The sequence below is a fragment of the Sander lucioperca genome, chromosome 17 (genome assembly GCF_008315115.2).
Source record: "Sander lucioperca isolate FBNREF2018 chromosome 17, SLUC_FBN_1.2, whole genome shotgun sequence".
In the NCBI taxonomy this organism is placed as follows: Eukaryota; Metazoa; Chordata; class Actinopteri; order Perciformes; family Percidae; genus Sander; species Sander lucioperca.
In genome coordinates, this window is record NC_050189.1 from 5,354,855 (window position 1) to 5,378,819 (window position 23,965).

Here is a 23,965-nt window from a genome sequence, read left to right on the forward strand (position 1 = left end):
AATTGCAGATATGGTAATAATGGCAATGGTCATTTTCACTTTTTGTAAGAAATGGTTTCTGAATTATTTCAAACTAAATCAAAATAAAGCCACATTTAATGTTCTTTTGCTTTGTTTTCTTTTTCATTGTTACTTAGCCAATGTCATGGAGCATTGTATTATAAGGGGGTTGTGGTTAAATTGGTACTGTAGAGTGAAAAGAATAAATATGAATAAAATAATTTAATTTAAAAGAATTAAGTGAGGAAAAAATGACATGCACCTTTCTGTCAATTTATAGTTATACCCATACACAGTTCCATTTGAAAGGCGAAATACAGCCTTTATTAGTTTATTAACAAAACATACAATATATGGACAAACAAAACCGTTCAACCCAGAGATATGGCCATAGTATTAAAGGTGAAATACCTGCTTTTTTATTTTTAGGTTTTATTTTATGGTTCAATGTTGTCAAATGCCCCCAATTTTGTTTGCCAGGATGGCGAAGGCATGACCCGCCCTACTCTCCCTCTGATTGGCTAGTACTTGTAGCCTGCTTTAGTTGGGTTGGTTAGGTGTAGGCAAAAGGAGTGGGATTGGTTAGGTTTAGGGTAAGAATGTCAAGGTAAGCCAATCAGAGCCAGATAATTGCAGAGTAGGGCGGGACATGCCTTCGCCATCTTAGAGAAAAAAATACTCGTATCCCAGTGTGGGCGGGGTCCTGACTGTTTTCTTAGGTAGCCCATTAAAATGCCCGAACTCAAAACACTTCTTTTTCCAAGATGGCGTCGATGAAGGACAGCGACACCGGCCTGTGGCTTCACAACAAATTGGGATCCACGGACGAGCTCTGGACGCCTCCGAGCATCGCTTCTCTCCTCACCGTGTCAGTAATTGACAACATACGACTGTGCTTTTCGAGCTTATCGCCGCCAGTGAAGCTTAAACTCCTGCTCGGGATGCTGCATCTTCCCAGGCGGACCGTTGACGAGGTGGGTTGCTGTGCGTTAGCTAGCTGTTAGCCTGACAGGTAAAGTAAGCTATTAACTTAAATACACAGCTAAGAGATTGGACCAATCTCCGGAAAATTGTTCTACATCTAAACATTGCTGTTCCTGTGAGTGTTTCAGACTACCGGTGAAACGTCTAAGTTCAGCACTGTAAACTCTAGGCGGCAGAGCAGAATCCGTGCGCGGTCACCGCCGTGATCAAAACCGCTTTCCTCTGCCGCCTTCCCCTCAATGAAATGACTGGAGGCGGCGAGTTACCGTGCGGCGATGTGAATCCCCTTTTAGCTTGCTAACTGTAATGATTGGCGACGTAGCTAACGTAAGAAACAGAAAGCAGATGTTATTCCTGCGACTGATCCTGACGTTTTTGCCTCAGTTTCTAGAGAACAACATCTATACGAATTGACGTTAACGTTAGATAGCTAACACGACTAACTTCACGTTAACACACAATTGCGTTTTTTCAGCAGTGGTTTACTAGACAACGGGAAACATTAGAGCGGTTCCCTCGTACAGACATTATGGTGGAATGGGGACAAGAGAGCACACTGAGCTGGAGAGGGCGGTATCATCACTTTTTTTTTGTTCAATGCAGTATACAAAGATACAGGTAAACAACATTAGCACACATAATAATTTATACATAATAACATGATGAACATAAAGTAAGAATATTAGGGGCAATTGCCTAAAAATAAATAAAACAGGAGTACATGTATAAAATCGTATTCAGTCAGTGGATTTGGGGGGGAAACTCTTAAGTAAAAGCAATAGTATCTCCAATGTAAAGTAAATGGTCCGCACAGTAGTAACGTAGCAAAATGTATACCAAATAAAAGAACTTGACAGAATGTTTCTAATCAGAGTTGACTTTTCCTTGCCTTATTACTGACAGATGAATGTTTTGTAGCTGCTTAAACTGGAGCTAATTTGAACTACTTGACATAACGACTGCAACTAACGATTACTTTCTGTGTTGATTATTCTGCTATTTAGTTTCTTGATCAAGCCATTAATTGTTTGCTCTCTTAAACCTTAGAAAATTGTGTATAATGTCCACCACAGAGCCCAAGGTGACAAATTTTGTTTACTTTTTTACTCTGTTTTAACTCTTATATTATTAGTACTTGTGTTTATGATATTTGATTGTTTCCCTGCGCTATTCTTTGTTTGTGTACTGCTGCTGTATTTTGTAAAGTGAGGAAAGTATTTTGTGTACGGTCAGCAGGTGGCTCAACATGTACTTTTTACACATCAGGACAAGAAAATCCGCTGAAATGTGACTAATCCCACTTGTACCTCTTGCACTAAATGATCTGAGAGATGATTTGATTGCTGCCATATGTCTACATTCATTTTAACAGATGGCGTTACACTGAGCAATACTGTAGGTTGTCGAGCTACGCTGTTGGCTACATGTGATCAGTGTAAATGTAAACAAGCTGCATACATTAAATACAAAGTTGACAGATGCTTCACAAATCCTGTTACATCATCTCACAACAAGTTGCAGAATAAAATCTTGCTGATCAATCAGTGATTAAATCTAGGTCAGTTGTCCGCTAACAGATCTCTAGCTACAAGTACTCAGCAACAGTAACAAGATCTAAATGAACAGTTGATCAAGAGAAAACGAAAAAAAAATGCATTAAACGTCAATTACGTTAGTTAAATGGATTTAGGATTTTCTGGCTTTTGGACGGCCAAAATAAGCAAATTGAAGCCCGCACTCTGGGCTTCTAATGGGCAATTGTCATTATTACAGTTTAAATTATTTATTTAAAAACTGGAAAGATTAATCTGCAAATAAAAAAACAAAACATTAGTTTGTTAAAAATGAATCTGTGATCTTCAAGGGGTTTCACTAACAGTCTTCCTCTCTCGCCAGATGAAGGAGGCCCTGTCGGAGATAATCCAGCTGGCTACGGTGGATTCAGAGCCCTGGGTGTTGATGGTTGCAGACATCCTCAAGTCCTTCCCAGAGACTGGCTCTCTCAATCTGGACTTGGAGGAGCAGAATCCAAATGTGCAGGATATTCTTGGAGAGCTCAGGGAGAAAGGTAGGCGATGTGTGACTGTGTCTTTTACATTCATTTAGCTGTGGTTGCCCCTGACTGACTGTCACTGTCACATTAAAACCATGGATAAAAAAAATGTAAACAGAACAACACACCATTAATGATCTGTTACTCAGCCTATTGCAAGCCTATTGGAATAATATATGCTTACAGCAGAATTGTCTGCATGTTATGGTTGAATGTATCAAATTAGAACGGTTCCTTGATTGCATAAGTTAAGATATCCACATAATGTGCTGGTACTGTTTGAAAAGTAGATAGTAAGAACCTTTATCATGTCAGTCAGCTTGTTCCCTGCAATTTAATGAAACTTTTAAATGGCAGGAGCAACTGGCCTTCAATATTTTACTCACGAATATAGTCATACATTTTTGTATAAGGTGGGGATTTGTGGATCAGGTGAGCAGTATTTACACTAATGTTTTTGTAAAAGCACTTCCAAATGATGGTTTGTTAACCACCAAAGTGGCTCATAATGTAGACAAACATGGCATACTTTGGCTGATGAGTGTATGAATTTCCTTTCTTGATAACTAGCATTTTATACGCTTAACTCACCACCAGTGAACGGGAAGTCAAGCTGAGTGAACACTAAGAAAACTGAGGGTATAGAGAATATTAATATCTCAAATGTTTATGCTGACCCTCTGCTTACTGTAGTTGACTGAGGTATGTGTTAATCACACAGAATTCAAATATCTCTTTGCTTGAGATTATTTAAGGCCTTTCAGTGTCACATCATGTAGTGGTTTCACTCAAATGACACAGCAACCAGCTGTAATGCACACATGAGGACAGGTAGTTCAACACCATTTGAGACCTTGTTGTGCATTTAATTATCCTCCTTAATATCCACAACAATGTGTTGCTTTTGTCTTTTCCAGAGCAAGTAGATACACCTTTTTACCAGCTGGCCACATTGACTGACGGATTATAATTTAAAAAAATATTTTTTTTTTTTTAATTTTGCAAGCTAGTTTGGATTTACCTAACATTGATCATCGCTGAACATGGGCAAGTCAGGCTGCAAAGTGACGCTTAAAGCAGCCACAGACGGAGATCTTGAAGTTTCTATCCTGCAGTAAACTGCTGATTAATCTCTTTCCCTCCTCTCCTTTCCAGTGAGCGAGTGCGAGGCGTCTGCCATGCTTCCTCTGGAGTGCCAGTACCTGAACAAGAGTGCGTTAACCACTCTGGTGGGACCCCTTACACCCCCCGTCAAACATTTCCAGCTGAAGAGGAAGCCCAAGAGTGCAACCCTCAGAGCAGAACTTCTACAAAAATGTAAGTTACTTTAACACGGTTTTTTTATTTTGAAGTATCAGTGTATCTGTGGCTTTTGGCATTTTGTATATGACATTGTGTGCTAGGTCAAATATTGTGAATTTGTTGATTATTTATTTCTGTTTGTTCACAGTTTAACTGTCCCAAAGAGGTAGCTGGAATTGTGCGTTATTTTATTTCTGTTGCATATTCCGTTCTGTTCGATTCTAGCCACAGAGACAGCCCAACAGCTAAAAAAGACAGCTGGAGTGCCTTTTCACGCCAAAGGGAGAGGATTGGTCAAAAAGATTGACACTACTAGTGAGTTGAAGATTAATAAATGCACCCACACATCTGCTCTTTCAGTGCTTTAAAAAAGTACCATCATAACGTTCATTTCTATCAGTCAAAAAAATCATACATTAATGTGTCACTTATTCCAAATGATAGCCAAGAAACGTTTGGTGATACATGTCTCAATATTTGCATTACAGCTCCTCTCAAGGGGATTCCCAAGGCCCCATTCCGCAGTCCCACTGCCCCCAGTATCTTCAGCCCTCCCAGTAACCGCACGCCTATTGCTCCTGCACGGACGCCCCTGCGTAAGGAGAGGGGGGTCAAGGTAATATCGTATTTCCAAAAATGCTACCAGAAAACGGAATCCTGCTTAATCTTATGTCTGTTGCATGTAATTTCCCTCACAATTACCACTTTGCAGTTGTGTTTTATTGTCTTGTTCTTGCTTAATTTGTAAGTTTAAGGTTTTTTTCCTCACAATTGGCTGTTTTTTTCTTCTCCTTTTTCAGCTGTTAGATATTTCCGAGCTGGATATGGTCGGAGCTGGAAGAGAAGCTAAGAGGAGAAGAAAGACTTTGGGTAATTATATTTCCAGCCCTCCATCAGCCCAAGTTGATCTACACCATTAATTTATTAATCCGTATTAATGTTTTCTTCTGCCTTAGAAACGGAGGCTGGAGAGAAAGCAGCCAAAGAAGAAGCAGTGGTGGAAAACACCACACCCGACTACGCTGCCGGTCTCGTCTCTGCACAGGTACGTGACTCCACGTGTTCACATCACTCAAACATTCAGGATTTCTCCTGTTTCGTCTCAGATACTCTCTCCCCCTCTCTGTCTTACTCTGGCTATATCGTAACAAATGCTGTTTGGTTTTTCAGAAACTGGGGGCGTTAAATGAGAATCCTCTGCCGTCAACCAGCTACCTACCGGCCACACCCAGCATGGTTCCCTCCTCCTCTTACATTCCCAGCTCTGAGGCCCAGCCAGGTTAGACAAGACCACAAAGCATTGTAGTGTTGGGTCAAACAGAAATTTCTTTTGCATCCAGGGCTCAGTGCTTTTATATACTTAATAGTTCACAGAGACAGAGCGCCATGTCAATCTCACATTGTCTTTTCTTCACCAACCTCCTCTAAAGCGAATGCTGGTGGTTCGGGATGGGACACGCTGCAGTCGGCTCGCCAACCGGAGGAGTCTGCAACAGTGGGCGCTGGCGCCACCGCCACCTTACCAGGCCAGTACAAACAGAGGACGCCTATGTACAACGCAAGCAACACGGCCAATCCTGCAACCCCCACGTCCCCCAGCACGCCGGTCTCCACCCCTGCCAGCAACGGGCCCCCGGCAGCTGCTACTGCCAGCCAGCCGGAGACCCCCACCCAGCCTCCCAGCACACCTCAGATCCCCACCCCAACACCAACCCCTATGCCACCACAGCCCCAGCCCAAAAAGAATCTGTCACTCACGGTAAGGGGGAGATGGACACTTCACTAATATTGAATCTGTTTTATGTATTTAAGCTCTGTGTTGTCCTCAGTCAGCTAAATTCTCTGCTGCATGCTGTTTGTGCTCCTCAGAGAGACCAGATGTACGCTGCCCAGGAGATGTTCAAGACGGCCAACAAGGTCACCAGACCAGAGAAGGCCCTGATCCTGGGCTTCATGGCTGGATCCAGAGGTACAGGAAGAATCCTACTAGCTGCCTGAACAAAAAATAAATGGAACAGCTTTTTCCATCAACAAACTTTTTCTAATTTCTCACAACGCACATTGTTAAAATGGTGCAAGCCCAACAAATTTATTTGTCACTATGACCGGTGTTTCCTTCCTTACCCCCTTTGATGCATAGTCTTTTGCAAATGAGCCTTGTTATCACAACACTTAAACAAGGCAAACAGCCTACAGCTCTGAATAGAGACAGAGGTCTTCAGATCTGATTAAGAGAATTGTTGAAACATTTTGTTTTTACGTATTTTGCAGTCGGCTTTTTTCGCTGCCATCTTAGGATGAAAAGTAATTTGGAGAAACAACTGCAGGTTGATGTGTTTATATTGTTATAGTAACAGTATTTTAAGATCGGACTATATCTACGACAGTTGCATGGAAATGTTAGTGACGTTTGGTGAAGGTGTCTTTTCTTCATTGACTGACCACTCGGGTGCCAACACATGCTAAAAATACTGTGATCCAGCAAGTTTACCATGGAAATGAGACCAGTTTTGGCAATTATTCCCAGGTAATAAATGGATCTTAATTCCCGGTTCGTTTGGGCAGGTGAGAACGTGGCAATCGAACTCTGGTGCGCGTCAAAAGCGGACTAAACAAGAGTTCCGAGACCTGCTTGAAGAAGTGGTCTCGGTACGCTTTCATTCGAACTCTGGAGCAGTTCGTTTGTGATGAGAATGTGATCCGTACTCAAACCGTACCAACTATACAGTGAGGAATAATAAGTATTTGAACACCCTGCTATTTTGCAAGTTCTCCCACTTAGAAATCATGGAGGGGTCTGAAATTGTCATCGTAGGTGCATGTCCACTGTGAGAGACATAATCTAAAAAAAAATATCCAGAAATCACAATATATGATTTTTTAACTATTTATTTGTATGATACAGCTGCAAATAAGTATTTGAACCCTCAAAGACCTGTTAGTCTGCCTTTAAAATGTCCACCTCCACTCCATTTATTATCCTAAATTAGATGCACCTGTTTGAGGTCGTTAGCTGCATAAAGACACCTGTCCACCCCATACAATCAGTAAGAATCCAACTACTAACATGGCCAAGACCAAAGAGCTGTCCAAAGACACTAGAGACAAAATTGTACACCTCCACAAGGCTGGAAAGGGCTACGGGGAAATTGCCAAGCAGCTTGGTGAAAAAAGGTCCACCATTGGAGCAATCATTAGAAAATGGAAGAAGCTAAACATGACTGTCAATCTCCCTCGGACTGGGGCTCCATGCAAGATCTCACCTCGTGGGGTCTCAATGATCCTAAGAAAGGTGAGAAATCAGCCCAGAACTACACGGGAGGAGCTGGTCAATGACCTGAAAAGAGCTGGGACCACCGTTTCCAAGGTTACTGTTGGTAATACACTAAGACGTCATGGTTTGAAATCATGCATGGCACGGAAGGTTCCCCTGCTTAAACCAGCACATGTCAAGGCCCGTCTTAAGTTCGCCAATGACCATTTGGATGATCCAGAGGAGTCATGGGAGAAAGTCATGTGGTCAGATGAGACCAAAATAGAACTTTTTGGTCATAATTCCACTAACCGTGTTTGGAGGAAGAAGAATGAGTACCATCCCAAGAACACCATCCCTACTGTGAAGCATGGGGGTGGTAGCATCATGCTTTGGGGGTGTTTTTCTGCACATGGGACAGGGCGACTGCACTGTATTAAGGAGAGGATGACCGGGGCCATGTATTGCGAGATTTTGGGGAACAACCTCCTTCCCTCAGTTAGAGCATTGAAGATGGGTCGAGGCTGGGTCTTCCAACATGACAATGACCCGAAGCACACAGCCAGGATAACCAAGGAGTGGCTCTGTAAGAAGCATATCAAGGTTCTGGCGTGGCCTAGGCAGTCTCCAGACCTAAACCCAATAGAGAATCTTTGGAGGGAGCTCAAACTCCGTGTTTCTCAGCGACAGCCCAGAAACCTGACTGATCTAGAGAAGATCTGTGTGGAGGAGTGGGCCAAAATCCCTCCTGCAGTGTGTGCAAACCTGGTGAAAAACTACAGGAAACGTTTGACCTCTGTAATTGCAAACAAAGGCTACTGTACCAAATATTAACATTGATTTTCTCAGGTGTTCAAATACTTATTTGCAGCTGTATCATACAAATAAATAGTTACAAAAATCATACATTGTGATTTCTGGATTTTTTTTTTTTAGATTATGTCTCTCACAGTGGACATGCACCTACGATGACAATTTCAGACCCCTCCATGATTTCTAAGTGGGAGAACCTGCAAAATAGCAGGGTGTTCAAATACTTATTTTCCTCACTGTATGTACTCCGCAAGTCTGAGCTAATGTCTCCTGTAGTCAGGTGTGTTTAGCAATCTGCGATGCAGAAGAGCAGCAAACTGTAGCAGCTTGCAGTGTTTCTGTCACAGAAATAGACTGTAGTCAAGCTTGCCATCCGTCACTCGTATCTCCGTGGTCAAACCAGCTGCCGCTAAAATTGGAGACAGACGCCGGCAGAGCAGAGCAAAGTCTCGGTGACCAGAGCAGACGTAGTCACGTCTCTTGCGAAACAATGTCTGATCATTTTAATGAAATGAGCTGGTTTGACCACTAGACCAGAACACAGGACCTTCTTCCTGTATTTACTTTCTTGCTCCCGCCCCCAGACATATCCGACCAAAAAGAGGGCTGGACGTTCTTGCCTGATTTGTAATGACGCATTTTGGTACACTTGGATTTTTCCAGGTGTGAAACCAAACCAAACCGACCGAGGGCAAATCGCTCTAAGTTTACTACTCACCAACTAATTCGGACCAAAGCAAACAAACTACAGGTGTGAAAACGCCCTAAGTGGTCATTTTAAATGCCCTTTTCGAGTTCATTCAATGAATTGAAATGAAAACCAGTGGCATAAATGCACTACACAGGCATATATTTACATTGTGTCCCTGATGGTTCCTAAACACAACGCACAAACCTGGTAGGGCCAATAATAACCAGTCTGCTTCCTTCTGTCTGTCTTGCAGAGAACCCGTGCCCGGAGCAGGGGGACATCATCCAGATCAAGCTGAGCGAACACACAGAGGTCCTGCCCAAAGCCGACGGCACCGGCAGCACCACCATGCTGGTGGACACAGTCTTCGAAATGAACTACTCCACAGGACAGTGGACCCGCCTCAAGAAATACAAACCCATCACCAATACCTCCTGAGGCGCTTCGCTTGCTCAAAATCACACACCCAAAATTTCTTATCCACTTCGAAAAAACATGTTTACACACTTACAAGTATTTGCATACACATTTGGGCCAAATCAAGCACTGGGCGGGTGTGAGGTCGTCAAGGAGAGAAAGGTCCTCCCTGTTTCGGCACCGCCAAAATGCAGGACTCTGAAGAATATTTCTGTACTTTTTGTTCAGTTGTTTCCCTTAGCCTTTTATTGTTTCAGTTTTTAAGTCACCTCCAATTCCTGAATGATGCTGTGGTCAGGAGGGGTGAGAGAGTTATACGAGTCTGAGCAGAGGAATTCTTCTCACGGCAGGCACCTTTCAACATTTGTGCTCTGAGGTACAAGCATGTCGCGTGTCTCGAAAGAAGAAAAGACGAGCTGTCTGTATTTTTCTGTATGAATGTCACATTTGCAGCTTATCTTCTACCTTTCAGAACAGAATCATTGTTTGTGACAAAACAATGACAGTCATCAAAGAGGTGACCAAAAAAAAAACTGATGAGTTCTCAATGCTGTCAAGTTCTGTTTGGAGCCTTCTGGTAAATGTTTTCATCCTTTTTTCAAAGAAGGGAAGAAAATAAAGTGACAACAGACTCCAGGTGGGCGTTTCTCATCTTTTACTCACTTTTAGCTATTCAGGAATTTTTCACAGGTTTTTTTGTTTGTTTGTACTTAAATTCTAACATGAAGCCAGACATTTAAGCAGCTTTTCAGCAGCATTTTGGCCTAAATGGTACTCAACTGTCTTTGAAGTTGAATTCCACTATTTTAACTATTATAGGAAACTACAGTGCACTCACTCTTGTTTACCTTGTATGTTTAAAGGAATTGCTCAGCCAAGAAATGGTCACACACATAACCACAGCCTGACATATTCTGTTTATGTATAATGTTCTCATTTAACTCTCAGCAAGAAAGCGAATAAGCATGTTTCCCAAAATGTCCAAATATTCCTTCGAACTAGGAAAATGTGTAATATTAGGTTTGCACTCAGTGACAACTGTTTTGAAGTTCATTTAACTGCCAGGTTAATTCTTTATATTTAAAGAACAAGCATCTGACCTGCTGCAAAAATAGTTTTGTTTTAAAAATGAAGTTGTAAATGAGAAAGATTCAGACCTTTTTTTTTTTTTTTTTTATTAAATAAAACGAATGATTTGCAGCAAAAAAAAAGGCACCACAATTAATGACCTGCTGATATGCAACATTCACATTACCACACAAAGGTTTTGTCAGTGCATTAAAATGTGTTTTACTGTCCAACATTACTAATTCCTGTAGTTATAAATGGGTTTCATTATTCTGACGACCTCAGGGATGTGTGAGCATGTCCTGACCACACATGATTGTCATCTCTCTAGACTAGTTGCACCTGTTAATGCAGGACAAACTTCACCTTTATGATTCTTCTACGTACTGTATATGGAGTCAGGTAGTCTATATCCTTGACGTTCCATTTCCGGGATTGGTCCGTTGCCGACGGAAATTCCGCCAGATTTCACTCGTTTAGGCCGGATATCTGCTGCCTTGGGCTTCCTTTGTGTTGGCGTTTTAAACTCCGGTCAATTTATGAGGACTATGATTAACCTTTTCTCAGATCTCTGCATGGTAAATCCAGAAAGCTAGCTAGACTATCTGTCCAATCTGAGTTTGCTGTTGCACGACTAAAACAACTTTTGAATGTACACATGGTCCACCAAAACAAGTACCTTCCCTAGGCTATTTTGCAGAGGCGCAGTTGCTCGGTCTTTGGTGTTTTTTGCCCCCAACGTCTCCTCCCAGGCAGTGCGGCAATGGTTATGTTTAGGCGCTTAGCGCCGCCCAAGATTGTGATTGGTTTAAAGAAATGCCAATAAACCAGAGCACGTTTTTCTTCCATCCCGGAATGCTGCGTGGACTAGCCAGACCCTCCTCCTCCAGCGCCGCGGTGGAGGAAGGTCTGGCAAAGCGAGACTAGGAGTCCGGTAACAAAACTCTCAGCTTAGCTCCACTAAGCATGAACCTGAGCGGAAGTCTAATTAGTCAGAACAACAGAAACACCTGTGTGGGCGTGCAGGGCATTTAAAACCTTGGAGCAGTCGTGCTGATGTTTTACGAGTTAACATACAATAAAAGTAACAACAGTAACAGTAGGTCTACTGCACATGCACATGTAACTGTACAGGTTTCAGTGCAAAAACTAGGAAGAACTAATTGTTCAAGTTCTATAAAAGGTAGGTATCTGCACTACACACAGGACTGACTGTTTCTGCATACTGGCACCATATCAAAATGTTAACATATTGGATACCCAGTCATGAAAGCCTTTCTTTTTTTTTTTTTTTTTAAAGCTTGTGCTCATGATGTACTAGTCTGTAAATTATAAAATCATGAATGACACTTATTGGAACAACTCATTAGTGCAAAAATAATTTCCACTCGAACATTCTGATTGTGCCTCTTTGTGTACTACAGCAAGCAGCAAGGCAGATAAGAGAGTACCACAATCTTCAGTCCAACCGGCTCTAGTCTGGAGTTTTGGTAATGGTTTTCAGCTTGTGAGTGTGTGGTTTTAGTTGGCCCCGGGATCCCTCCAGCCTCCGAACGTCTTCTCCAGGTAGAGAGCCATCTCGAGGGTTAGATGATCCTGCAGCTTCCCAGCAACGACCTGCAGACCCAGGGGCAGACCTTCCTCACCCAGACCCAGAGGGCACTGTGTGACCGGCAACCCGAGGATGTTGATTATAGCTGGAGGTAGAGAACGATAAACGGGTGAGTATGTGGAAATAAAAATAAGACTGCAGTTGGGCTGCACGATATAAGGAAAATATCTAATTGCGATTATTTTTGACTGATATTGCGATTGCGATATGATATGATTCACAATATTGGAGGGAATCATAATTGATCAATCATTATTCTCATTTTCATTGAAATAAAATAATTATAGTGTATATAGTTTTGCGAGAATATGTACCAAACAAAGGTTTTTTCTTTAGTTTATAGGATACGATTTATAGGCCAGGACATCTGTGCAGCACCACAATACTTAATTCAGAATGGTTTGACACATATTTTGCCTTTAACAAATATTGCGCTCCACTGCGATTTGGATATTGCACTAGTCTATATTGCGATTTCGATAAAACTGTGATTAGCACTCTTTCTTTCACAACTTTACTAGAGCTTGGGATGTGTCCTGTAATTGGAATGATACGCATTGTGTTTGATACATTTAGAGCATTCACATAGAATAAGAAGCCTTAATTATCATCGAGTATGAATTGTAGAGATATTATCGACTATTGTCCCAAACGAGACGAAGGCTGACCATTTTTATTATGTTGTGCTTTTGAGACCTTTCTTAGAGGGTTATTCTGTTTTTGGAAAAAATGTCTTGTATTCGGGCCAATATAGTAAATAAGTATGAAATTATTATTTAAGTAAACGCTTTTTTGTGGCCCCTCCAGCTACAATTTAAGAGCCCTTCTACTTTTCAAATCCTACCAGAGAAAAGTGGTATGAACCAGTGAACAAACACTCAGCAGAGTGCTTTCGCTAGTCTGAACTTTAATGAGAATTGTAATATTCAAATAAATCAAGGTGCAGCTTGTAGAAAGTGTTCAAGAATTACTTTTGCACTGAACACTTGAGACAGGACTGTTGAAATATGAGGAGGACTGACCTGTGTAGGTGAAATCAAAAGGTCTGAAGAGCGGGTGGTGGTGTTTGGGAGCCACCCGGGGGTGCGAGGGGTAAAGTAAAACACCGTCGGTCCCCAGCAGCTTGTCCACTTCCTTCTGCAGCTTCTCCTTCTGCTGGATGATGAAGGGCGAGGGTTTGGACACATGGGTCATCTCCAGCAGGGAAAGACCTGAACCACACACACACACACACACACACACACACACACACACACACACAAACACACACACACTTATTATTTAGCAGCTACAAATAAGTACAAAATTGATTTTATAAAACGTATCTAATGACATCAGTTAAGACTTCATGACAGTCAATATGAGTATCTATCTACTCATTTATTTTGTTTTATTACAGTTAGTTTTACAGTTCACACAGTTTTTATGTAGTGTGTCATATTGCATAGCATTGTTTGGAGCCCCAAAGTGTTCAATATTTGATAAATACATATGTAATTATAAAATAGATAATTACATGAATAAACATAAAATGTATAAATTAAACAATTTCTAAAATTAGAAATTATTAAAACTTATTAAATTAGAGATTTTTGTTCGTCTATTTTTTTTTTAAAGATAATTTTTTGGGCTTTTCGGCCTTTAATTGACAGGACAGCTAGGTGAGAAAGAGAGAGGGGGCAGACATGCAGGAAATTGTCACAGGTCGGACTCGAACCCTGGATCTCTGCGTCGAGGCATAAGCCTTGAAGTAAATGTGCGCCTGCTCTACCCACTGATCCAACTAGGCCACTTCAAGCCTATTTTAATATTGTAACTGCATTTTTTAAATCAATGAGTTTTGTTTCATGTCACTTTATTTCATAAGTTGAGTTTTAACAATTTCTTCAATAATTTCACAAATTGTTCATTTCGTTTATTTATATTTTTCACAAAATGTATTCATATAAAAATAAATGTATGTTTTTCTTCTTTATTTAATATTGAACACTTCCATAGTATTACAGCTTTATTAGCAACAATGAATGTGTTAATGCACTCATCAAAACAGACATATGAACAAATGAAGACAGGAAAACTTAATAGATAATGATTAGTAAAAATCTTACCGATAGCAGCCATGGTATGCTCTGATTTTCCCATCATCCATTTCAGCAGCTCCCACATAGGCCACACGGGTCGACCTGGTTCCCCCATCAGCTCAGCAAATGCCTGAGGAGGCTAAGAGAAGGAAACATTTTAATAACAGTTGTTTTTTTTCTTTCTAAAGGTCACATAAAGTATGTTATACTTCAGTGGCCACACTGCTGTGCTGTTCACCATTCACCAACAACAGACAGTCAGTCATGTGGTTGCTGTTCTATGTTTCAACAACTAACCTGTGCTTTTGTCCTTACTGTACTGTGAGCGCAACACCAGGCTTTCATTTAAAACAAGTAAGGGATTTATTAAGCCGACTACACATGATCCGTGGCAAAACCGCGAGGTAGGGCGCAGAGCAGAGAGGCAAAGTGCAGCGCAGGAATGTTCTGGAATTAGTTGCGCCTTGAAAAGGTCAGTGGCAACGAGGTCAAAGTTGAAATAATTTTAACTTTGAGCGCAGCGCTCGGCACAAATCCGAGCGGAAGTCGACGCCAAGGGTGGTGCTACACCTAGTAGTGTAGGTGGCTTTAGTCATGAAGTACCTTAAAACAGTAACGTAGTAATACACACAAAATATTACAGATTTGATGCCTGAAATGTTGTTTTTAAAATCCACATCCGTCAAAAGAAGGAAAGCTGGCAGCCAGAATAATAACTGTCACTAAAATCTGTCCTCTGTTAAACCTCACAGGGTTTTGTGGATACAAGCGCACAGTATTATAATTTATTATCCTTTTCTGTGAGAATAGTTAAGCAGTTTTCATCCTGTTTTTGCACAAGACTTATATTTACCACTTCATTGTATTTTATATATCTGTATGCATATATTTTTAAGTAACTAGTAGTAAATATAGCTGTCAGATGAAAGCAGAAGTAAAAAGCACCGTATTCATTTCTGAAATGTAGTGGAGTAGAAATATAAATAAGTATAGCACGTAGCATGCGTGCGCGTGTATGTGTGCGTGCTATGCCCTGGCAGCTAAACAGATTAGCGAACCATTTCTGGGCAGCGGACTATAAAAACCTGTGACCAAGACTGGGCCTGCTTTCTTTAACTTTATTAGATAGAGAGTCTTGGCAACAGCATAGTAACTAATGCCTGTTTACCTCCTGTCTTTCCTGTTTATCTTAATTTTACTATGAGGAAAACTAATAATTCACAATGTTCTGTACAGACATGCAGGGACACGCTGCTCTGGACCAGATTGTCAGGAGGAACTACCTTTCCCTCTTTGTCAGGAAGACCCATGTAGGTGTTCCAGATCTGGAAGCTGTAGCGGAGCTCAGGGAAACACACTTCTTGGACTTGCACTCCGAGGTCAGCCTCCAGACGCTCCACCACCTGGAGAAGATCATCAGGATTTTAATCGTAAAAACCTTCCTGATAAACCTGGTTTTCCAGCACTCATGTTGCAACTTTTTTGCAGACTAGAGGCGGTCTGCCGAAGTTCAACGCACCTTTCTCTGAATGTCCATGAGCTCTTTGCTGACGGGGTATGACAGAGGAAAGCCGCCATCATGAGGGATGGTGAAGAACCGCAGCTTCTTCAGGTCAACCTTTCTGTCTAAGGAAAACCTGTGTACACGTATAAGAAAAAACAGCCAATTAGATAAACATTAAAGCTGAACCATTGCATCTCAAGGGTTTGATCTTAAAGCGCCCGTATTATGAAAAAAACACTTTTTCTGGGATTTGGGGTGTTATTTTGTGTCTCTGGTACTTCCACACACATACAAACTTTGAAAAAAATCCATCCATGCTGTTTAGAGTGAGATACGGTTTCTGAATGTGTCCTGCCTTCAGTCTCTGGGTGAGCTGTTCAAAATCGACACGGTTTGTGATGTCACAAGCCGAAACGAGCAGGCTAACCGCAACCATTAGCTCGTAGCGTTAGCATGCTAACGCTAGCATGCTACCTCGTTCTCAATAGCAAAGCACTGCTACAACACACAAAAGTTCACCATAATCTACAAAACAACTACTTACATGTGCGCCCTCATTTAGAAGTCTCCCAGCTAATCCTGCCTTGTAACCAGGGTATGAAGTTAACTTTTTTGACCACCAGCCACTGTGGCAGGTGGATTTTTAAATCCACCTGCCACAGGGACTTTTTACCAGCCAGTTTTTTTTTTTGTGTCATAAAGGTGAAAAACAGGAATTGCTGTGTCTCTATGATCCTATACTGTCCTATTGATGGTAGCCTACTCGTGGACATTGCGCCGTCATCATGTGCTGTAGTAGGGGGGCCCGCCTTGATAATCCTCGTTACGCCACAATACCGACAGTATTGAAACAGCAGCAGCTTCAGTGACAGCGTACATTGATGTTAAAATGTGTACATGTTGGCAGGACGGTCTGAAATGTTTTGCACGGTCTTTCGCTGTACGTTTTGTTGGTAAATGTGAGATGTTCGAGTCACAGACACGTCTCGTCTTCATATCAGAAACTAGGAAATTAACTTTACCCGTTCTCACTCCCGCTTGGTCAGTGGCTGCACGTGGGACTGCTGGGATTGTGTGAGTATTGAAAATGCGATAGGGGGCCCCGGCTGTCAATCAATGTCTTCCAGTGATGCGGGCCCCTGATTGGACCAGGCCCGTAAGCAACCGCGTACCCTGCTTACCGATAGGTGTCTGAATCACTCAATTCTCATTGGCTACCCGCCAACGTGGCAGGTAGATTGACAGTTTCACCCGCCAATCACAAAAGTTACCCGCATTTGGTGGGTGGGCGGGTGCCAATTTCATGCCCTGCTTGTAACCAAAGCCCGTCTACCGAAAGCCGTTCCACTCCCTATTAAGCCCCATTGTACCTACTTTGGTTGCAGTTCCACCAGAGTTCCACTGGGGGTGATCACGTTCCAGTGCAAAATGAATGGGACCCTATGGAGCTAGACGGCTAAATTTGTCTCTTTCGCCTGATTGTCGATGAGAAATCTCAGATTTGATTGTAGTTTTTGCAAGTTCAACATGGATTATAGGTCGAAAGTTGAATGAACGAGTACTTATGTCCTTTCGATTTGTTACAGGTTGAGTCGTTGTTGCCCATAACACGCTAGCATTCTGCTAATGAATGCTGATTGGTCAGTGAAGGACAGATTACGATCGGAGATCCCGCTTGACGGCATCCGAAGCAGAACCAGAATGCCAGAGTGAATATTTCGGCGTGGTCTTTAAAACATTAGCAAACCTCTTTCTAGCACGTGTATTGACAGGGAGAGCCTACCTGTCAGCTGTGTTGTCGATGCCTCGAGAGAATAAAAGGAAGCGACTCAAAGCTTGCCGTAAAGCAGAATCTCTGGCTGTATATGTGTATGACGTCATTGACATTTTTAGAACAAAAAAGCCACTTTAAAAAAATCTAACACCCAGCAGTGTGTATTTTCTTAGCCTCCCCTTTCAAATGCAACATTCAAATTACTAGACAAAATTATATCCTGAGAAAAGTGGATTTTGAGGGGTATAGCTCCATAGAGTCCCATTCATTCTGCACTCGCCTGTGAGCGCCCCCTATATGGAACTCTGGTGGAACTGCAACCAGTTCAGAAGCCGGAAGTAACGAGAGAGTGGAACTTCTTCCCATATTAGAAATTCTTTGTTGTAACTGACCGAAGTTGTAGAAACAGCCTCTTTTACTGTCTATGGAGCTAGCTAGCTGACTACATCTGACCTACTGCGCATGTGCAAGTGCAATCAAAGATAGTACAGAAGAAGAAAATAGCTCTCACTCTGTAGCTAAAACAGAGACCAGGTGAAAAGAGGAGCTGCAGCAGTGAGAGAGAGCGGTGCAGTACAACAAAAATATGGTGTTTTTTGAAAATTAAACCATGTAAACCTATTCTGGTACAACCTTAAAATACAATTATGAACCTGAAAAGGAGCATAATATGGCTGCTTTAACACATAACGTCAGGGTGTGGGTGTCTGCCGGACTCTTGGCCCGGTAAGGCACTTTGGATTATGGTTCACGTTCTTTGCATTCACCTGATTAAGGTTTGTGTGAATAAAGACATTTACATTTTAAATGATATATTTGCATCTAATTTCCCTGTGGAAGAGTGTTTGTAAAGGAAACATTGAGCCTCATGCAAGAAAAACTTGTACAAACAGATTCTTCTTAAGAGAGAATTATGGACCGGTTTGCTTTAGAAAGATTTTTTTTCCACTAACTTCATTTCAATCCATTCTCTCGTGTCTGTCACAGTACATCCCTGCTCTTGTTGACACACCGTCACGTTGTTGACAGCTGTTTCAGGTCTCCTAATACGACTACATACACTGCTAAACTTATCTTTTTGTCTGCTGATTTCAAACAGCAGGACTTCTTCTTTTGAGCATTTAGTAACATTTTTGTGAAGGATCCAAATGGATGGGAACAGGCAGCTTTATACGGCAATTGTAGGGATACGGATGTGCGTGTGACTCCTGATGATTGCCACATCTCATCAATTTGATTGAAATATTACAACAGCTACTCTTAAAAGGACATGTTCTACCGGCTGCCTGCAAGTAAGCTTTTCATAGCAAGTCTGGCAACATAATAACTGCATAATGCACAAGCAAAGAGAACTATTTATAGATACCTACTGTGTGTGCTGCATCAGCAAAATAATTATCTAAGCTCTTACATGTGAGCTTTGGGTCCCGCCATGATCTCGAGCATGGGCAGCAGGTCCTCAGCATAGCGGCACATGGGACCATTGCTGATGTACTCCTCATGTCTGCCAGTGCAGGGAGGGTACTGGTTCTCCCAGGACACGACACCTGCAGAAACACATCACAGTCATGGTGAAGCCTGGTATATAAATGTACTCTTTGAACCTGCAATAACCATTTAGGCCATTTAGGGGCGGTGGAAACAAGCTGTAAACACAACATTGACATATCAACACCTTTTAAAGTGTTCATATTATACTCATTTTCAGGTTCATAGTTGTATTTAGAAGTTATATTAGAATAGGTTTACATAGTTTAATTTTCAAAAAACACCATATTTTTGTTGTACTGCACATTGCTGCAGCTCCTCTTTTGTGTGTTGAGCTCTCTGGTAGTGTTTAGCTACCGAGTGAGGCATCTCACTTCTGTTCCATCTTTGTTGGGAGTCGCACATGCACAGTACCTAGGTCAGCACTACAAGCCAGTCAAAAGCAGAGTATGAGGGCGTGCCACGCTAGCAGCTAGGCGAGCATTATAACGTTCGTTACGGAAATAAAGGCTGGACTACAATAGAGCTGTTTGGAGGAGTTTGTGAACAGTGTTTTCTGTTGGAGATGGTAAGTCCCTCTGGGGTGGACTTTGGGCTTTTTCACTTTGTAAACCTATTACGTGCACAAAAAAGATATATAACACAATAAAGGAAAGGGAAAAAGCATAATATGAGCACTTTAAGTTCATATGGCTTGTCAGTTACGAAGCAGCATTATCATTCATTTGGAATTGTGTTTGTGTCCACATGATGAATGTTAGTCCAAATGTAGTCTATATCCTCGCCAGAAAATCCGCCGGATTTCACTCGTTTAGCCAGATATCCGTTGCCTTGGGCTTTTTAAACTCTGGTGGATTTATGAGGACTATGGTTAACCTTTTCTCAGATCTCTGCAGGGTAAATCCAGACAGCTAGCTAGACGATCTGTCCAATAAGTTTTCTGTTTCATGACTAAAACAACTTTAAACGTACACATGTTCCACCTAAACAAATTCCTTCCGAGCCTATTTTGCAGCGGCACCGCGCCTTTTCTTCGGTGCTTAGCACCGCCCAAGACAATTGTGATTGGTTCAAAGAAATGCCAATAAACCAGAGCACGTTTTCCTCCCATCCCCAAATGCTATGTGGAGTTGCCAGACTCTCCTCCAGCGCGCTTTGGAGGAGGGTCTGGCAAAGCGAGACTAGTCCAAACGTACTCTCTTTTTAGCTCTGTTTTTGGTCTCCACCAACTAGGGGTGTTAATAATTAACTGTTTAACCATTAACTGACATTAAGAATTTTGACTGATTATTCAGTTAAACCATTTAAACAATATTATATAAAAAAAAAAGAAGTAATTAAAAACATTTGTTGCATGGTAAAAGAAAAAATAGGCTATACAATCTATTTCTTAACTGCTAGTTAAAGTGGTAATCCTGCATTGCCTATTTCTCGCCTCAAATGTTTTCAGAAACATATTTGAGCAAACATTCTCATTTTACAGCTAAACAGTTACGAACTGAACATTTAATATACATTTTTACATTTAATTTCTCTTACCAGGAGTGGGTTTATGGCCAAATATTCCGTTGAAGAAACAGGGCATACGGATGCTGCCGCCGATGTCGGAGCCCACGCCGATGACTGAGCCTGCTGCTCCCAGTATACTGCCTTCCCCACCTGAGACAGGCAGAGGGAAGAGGACATAAACAAAGAGAGGAGATACGTTGGTAGGCTTGTATCATGTGGATGCGCCGACAGTTTTGTTGTCATTACTTAGAATTCCTCATGGGGCAGACAGAAACTACGCACTATAGCTTTAAACAGATTTTGATGGTACAGTTCCCCTTTATGGAACCAGGGCCAGAGCCTCTGTGTTTGTGTCTGCAGTGTACTGTAATATGATTATCATGCAACACCAGGGCTATTCCTGGAGACAATTAGCTGATGCTTCTTGACTCTGAACCTAAAGCCAACAACAGTGTACGATTTCCTTCCCTAAAAAGAGAAGTCGATCCTTCAACTCACCATTCGGTTATCAAAAGTTAAACTAACAGTGTCTAACCTGAACTCCCTCCTGGTATCCTCTCCAGGTCGTACGGGTTGTTGGTGATGCCGTGGAGATGGTTGTGGGACTCAAACCACATACACAGCTCACTGGTGTTGGTGACGCCGATTGGGATGGCCCCCGCTCTCTTCAGCAGGGCCACCACAGGAGCGTCCACGGTGGCCACGACTCCTCGCCTGGAGACGACACCGGAAGTGTAGGGCATGCCTGCAGGTGGGAAATGTGTCAAAATGCTTAACTACAGCATGGAATAAACTAAAGAATCTAAATCAAAAATCTAAATCTTACATACATTACAGACAACTATTTACCTGTATGTTTGAACTATCAAAGTAATGGTATGTGGGTGGATATATGTTATCAGTATCAAATGTTGACTCAAATACTGGTTATAAGATGTATGTAATCAAAGTAAAATGGCTGGTTTCAAGTGGCTGACAGGAGGTTAGACTTCTGGTAGTTACCCTGGAAGGCAAATGACTCTTTGACAGAGAGTGGGACTCCCAGTAAAGGCAGTCGGTCCTCCAGTACCTCCTCTCCTCCAGTTTCCTCCTCAATCAGCTTGTCGACCTGGGTCGCCTCCTGGAGGGCAGCATCGAACCTGGACAGAGAGATAAATCAATTATTTGACCCAATTCTGTTTAATTCCTGATTGAAAAGTCTTGATTTTAAACGTATGTACATCATAGTGGAAACTATATACCCTTTATGTAATTATAGTATATACTTTTCAGTAACATATTTCAGATTGTCAAAAGATGATATCAAATTTGACAGACGATAGCACGGGTACATTTTGTACAGGAGTAAAGTTAAAACAGGAAAATGGCAGCATTATAAATAATTAACAATTTAGCTCCATACACCCACAAGGCACAATAAACATAAAAAGGTAAAAAGAGTAAGTAGGGATAAGGAGGAATGATTCTCTTACCTGTCTTTTGTAACTGCGTTCACAAAAGGGTTGACTTCTTGGATCCTGTCAATGTAAGCCCGCACCACCTCTACACTTGACACCTGCAGAAACACTTTAGTTAGGTGCATGTAAGTAAGTCACAGAACAGAAAAACATGTCACACTGCCAGGCTTAGATTACATGATTGCAATATATTCTTCCAGGTGAAATATGAAACAGGTTTGTCCTAAAAACGGGGACAGGGAGATGAACATGCTTAGCTTTTATGTTCCTCTGCTAACATAATAATGGGCGTGGACATACAGTAGGGCTGCAGTTATTTTCATTATACATTACTAAGCTGGTTGTTTTCTCAATTCACCTATTAAGCATTCTGTTTATAATATTGAATAAACAAAGGTGAATTGGGGTAATAATATATTATAAAAATAGTTGACCAATTGATTAACTAGTTGTTTCAGCTATACATAAAAACAACCTGCACACTATACCGCAATCTAGCCTTACAATGAATACAAGATTTGCAAAGTTGTAGGATTGATATTACGGTGTTTCAATGTGCCTCTCCAGTATACTGTGGATGCCTTACAATGTAATGACAAACACACAAAAAGTCCAGCCCATACCTATCTGATACTGTCACAATAAATTAAGATATTTAATTTAATTTAAAATGAATTTAATTAAATCCTCATAATTAATTCTGTAAAGTGTACTTGGGTTTCATGAAAGGCGCTAGATAAATAAATGTTATTATTATTATTATTATTATTATAAAAGGCTGCAGGGACAATACAGAACAGCTGCTTCTATTGTGTCCACTCTATATTGTGTATAATAATAAGAAGCACAGGTGTTGGTATTTCACAGGTGCTACTGTCTCATTATAAAGCCTTTTAGGCTTGGAAAGAAAATAAAACCGTTGGGGAAAGATCCTTAAAGAGTGGAGCAGAAGTGCAGCTAGCTTTGGCTTTAATAGGGTTTTTTATTTAGCCTATTGAAAAACAAACTAGAGGGATGTAAGAGAATGTACTGATAACCAGATGTTGAGATAACTGACTGCTTGAACTTTTGTGAGTCTAAACAAACATTAAGATTACATGTTTAAGTAAGAAGTGACAATTTATAAACGCGAAGTCACGCTAACTCTGTTTTTTTCAGGCAGCGATTGTCTTGGAGTTTGACCGTGTACACACCTCTTTTCTCCGGATCTTCTTGGCGAGCTGCGTTGCGGACACGAACAGCAGAGGGTTGCTGATGGGCGGGAGCTTCTTCCCGGACATAACGGGTCTCCGAGGGGACAAAAGCCGAAACAGCGTAAAGAGGACTCCAAAGACCGCCTTGAAGAGCCATACCTGAGCCTTTTCCAGAAGGCTCAGTGGTGCCATGTTTCCACCGCGGGGAGAGGACGGAGGGTCAGCGGTAGTTCGGCCGTGGTCACGGCGATTCTGTTGCCCAGTACGACGACTCCTTCTAGCAAGACGATTATCAGGCAACACAGAACTCCTCTTAGCAAACAGCGGCTGAAGATATACTTGCTATCAAGTTACTAGCACAGGTTAGTGAGGATAGAACCGGAAATTGTTGTTTTGCCTCCTTTTTTCGTATGGGTAGGGCTACTAACGTTATAAAGCCTAACGCCTACGTATTTATTGTTAGTAGACCTTTATCTCAAATACAATCTATAACATTTATGAAAAACAAAAATATGTTTGTATGTAAACCCTGCACATTGTATAATTTATTTAGTATTTATTACTATTTTACATTTAAGTTGACTTTGTTTTGTAGCTGTACCATATTGACTGTAATGCTGATTTGTTTTCTATATTGTTAAGAAAAAAAGGACTTGAATTTTCACTATTTTACAGTGAACCTTTACAAAAACTGGAGCTGAAAAAAATGTTAACTCAACATCCACCTAGTAGTAGTTGTTTTTTCCAGGACTTTCAAGCACATCTC

General features: G+C 41.4%; 2 protein-coding genes across 2 annotated transcripts; one reads left to right on the forward strand and one right to left on the reverse strand.

Moving 5' to 3' along the window:
- Positions 1 to 704: 704 nt before the first annotated feature.
- On the forward strand, positions 705 to 10,149 carry nelfa (negative elongation factor complex member A). Its single transcript, XM_031289834.2, has 11 exons — positions 705 to 974; positions 2,881 to 3,052; positions 4,193 to 4,354; positions 4,565 to 4,654; positions 4,828 to 4,955; positions 5,140 to 5,209; positions 5,296 to 5,384; positions 5,510 to 5,618; positions 5,770 to 6,098; positions 6,209 to 6,308; positions 9,350 to 10,149. The coding sequence occupies exons 1-11, from the start codon at positions 765 to 767 to the stop codon at positions 9,532 to 9,534; spliced, it is 1,644 nt and encodes a 547-aa protein (XP_031145694.1). The 5' UTR covers positions 705 to 764; the 3' UTR covers positions 9,535 to 10,149.
- A 1,722-nt stretch (positions 10,150 to 11,871) lies between these two features.
- faah2b (fatty acid amide hydrolase 2b) lies at positions 11,872 to 23,561 on the reverse strand. Its single transcript, XM_031289835.2, has 11 exons — positions 23,200 to 23,561; positions 22,022 to 22,104; positions 21,552 to 21,688; positions 21,085 to 21,294; positions 20,580 to 20,699; positions 18,964 to 19,099; positions 15,794 to 15,911; positions 15,558 to 15,677; positions 14,302 to 14,413; positions 13,216 to 13,404; positions 11,872 to 12,278 (listed from the first exon to the last, which is right to left on the reverse strand). Exons 1-11 carry the CDS (start codon positions 23,389 to 23,391, stop codon positions 12,103 to 12,105), a joined length of 1,593 nt encoding a protein of 530 aa, XP_031145695.1. The 5' UTR covers positions 23,392 to 23,561; the 3' UTR covers positions 11,872 to 12,102.
- Positions 23,562 to 23,965: the final 404 nt, after the last annotated feature.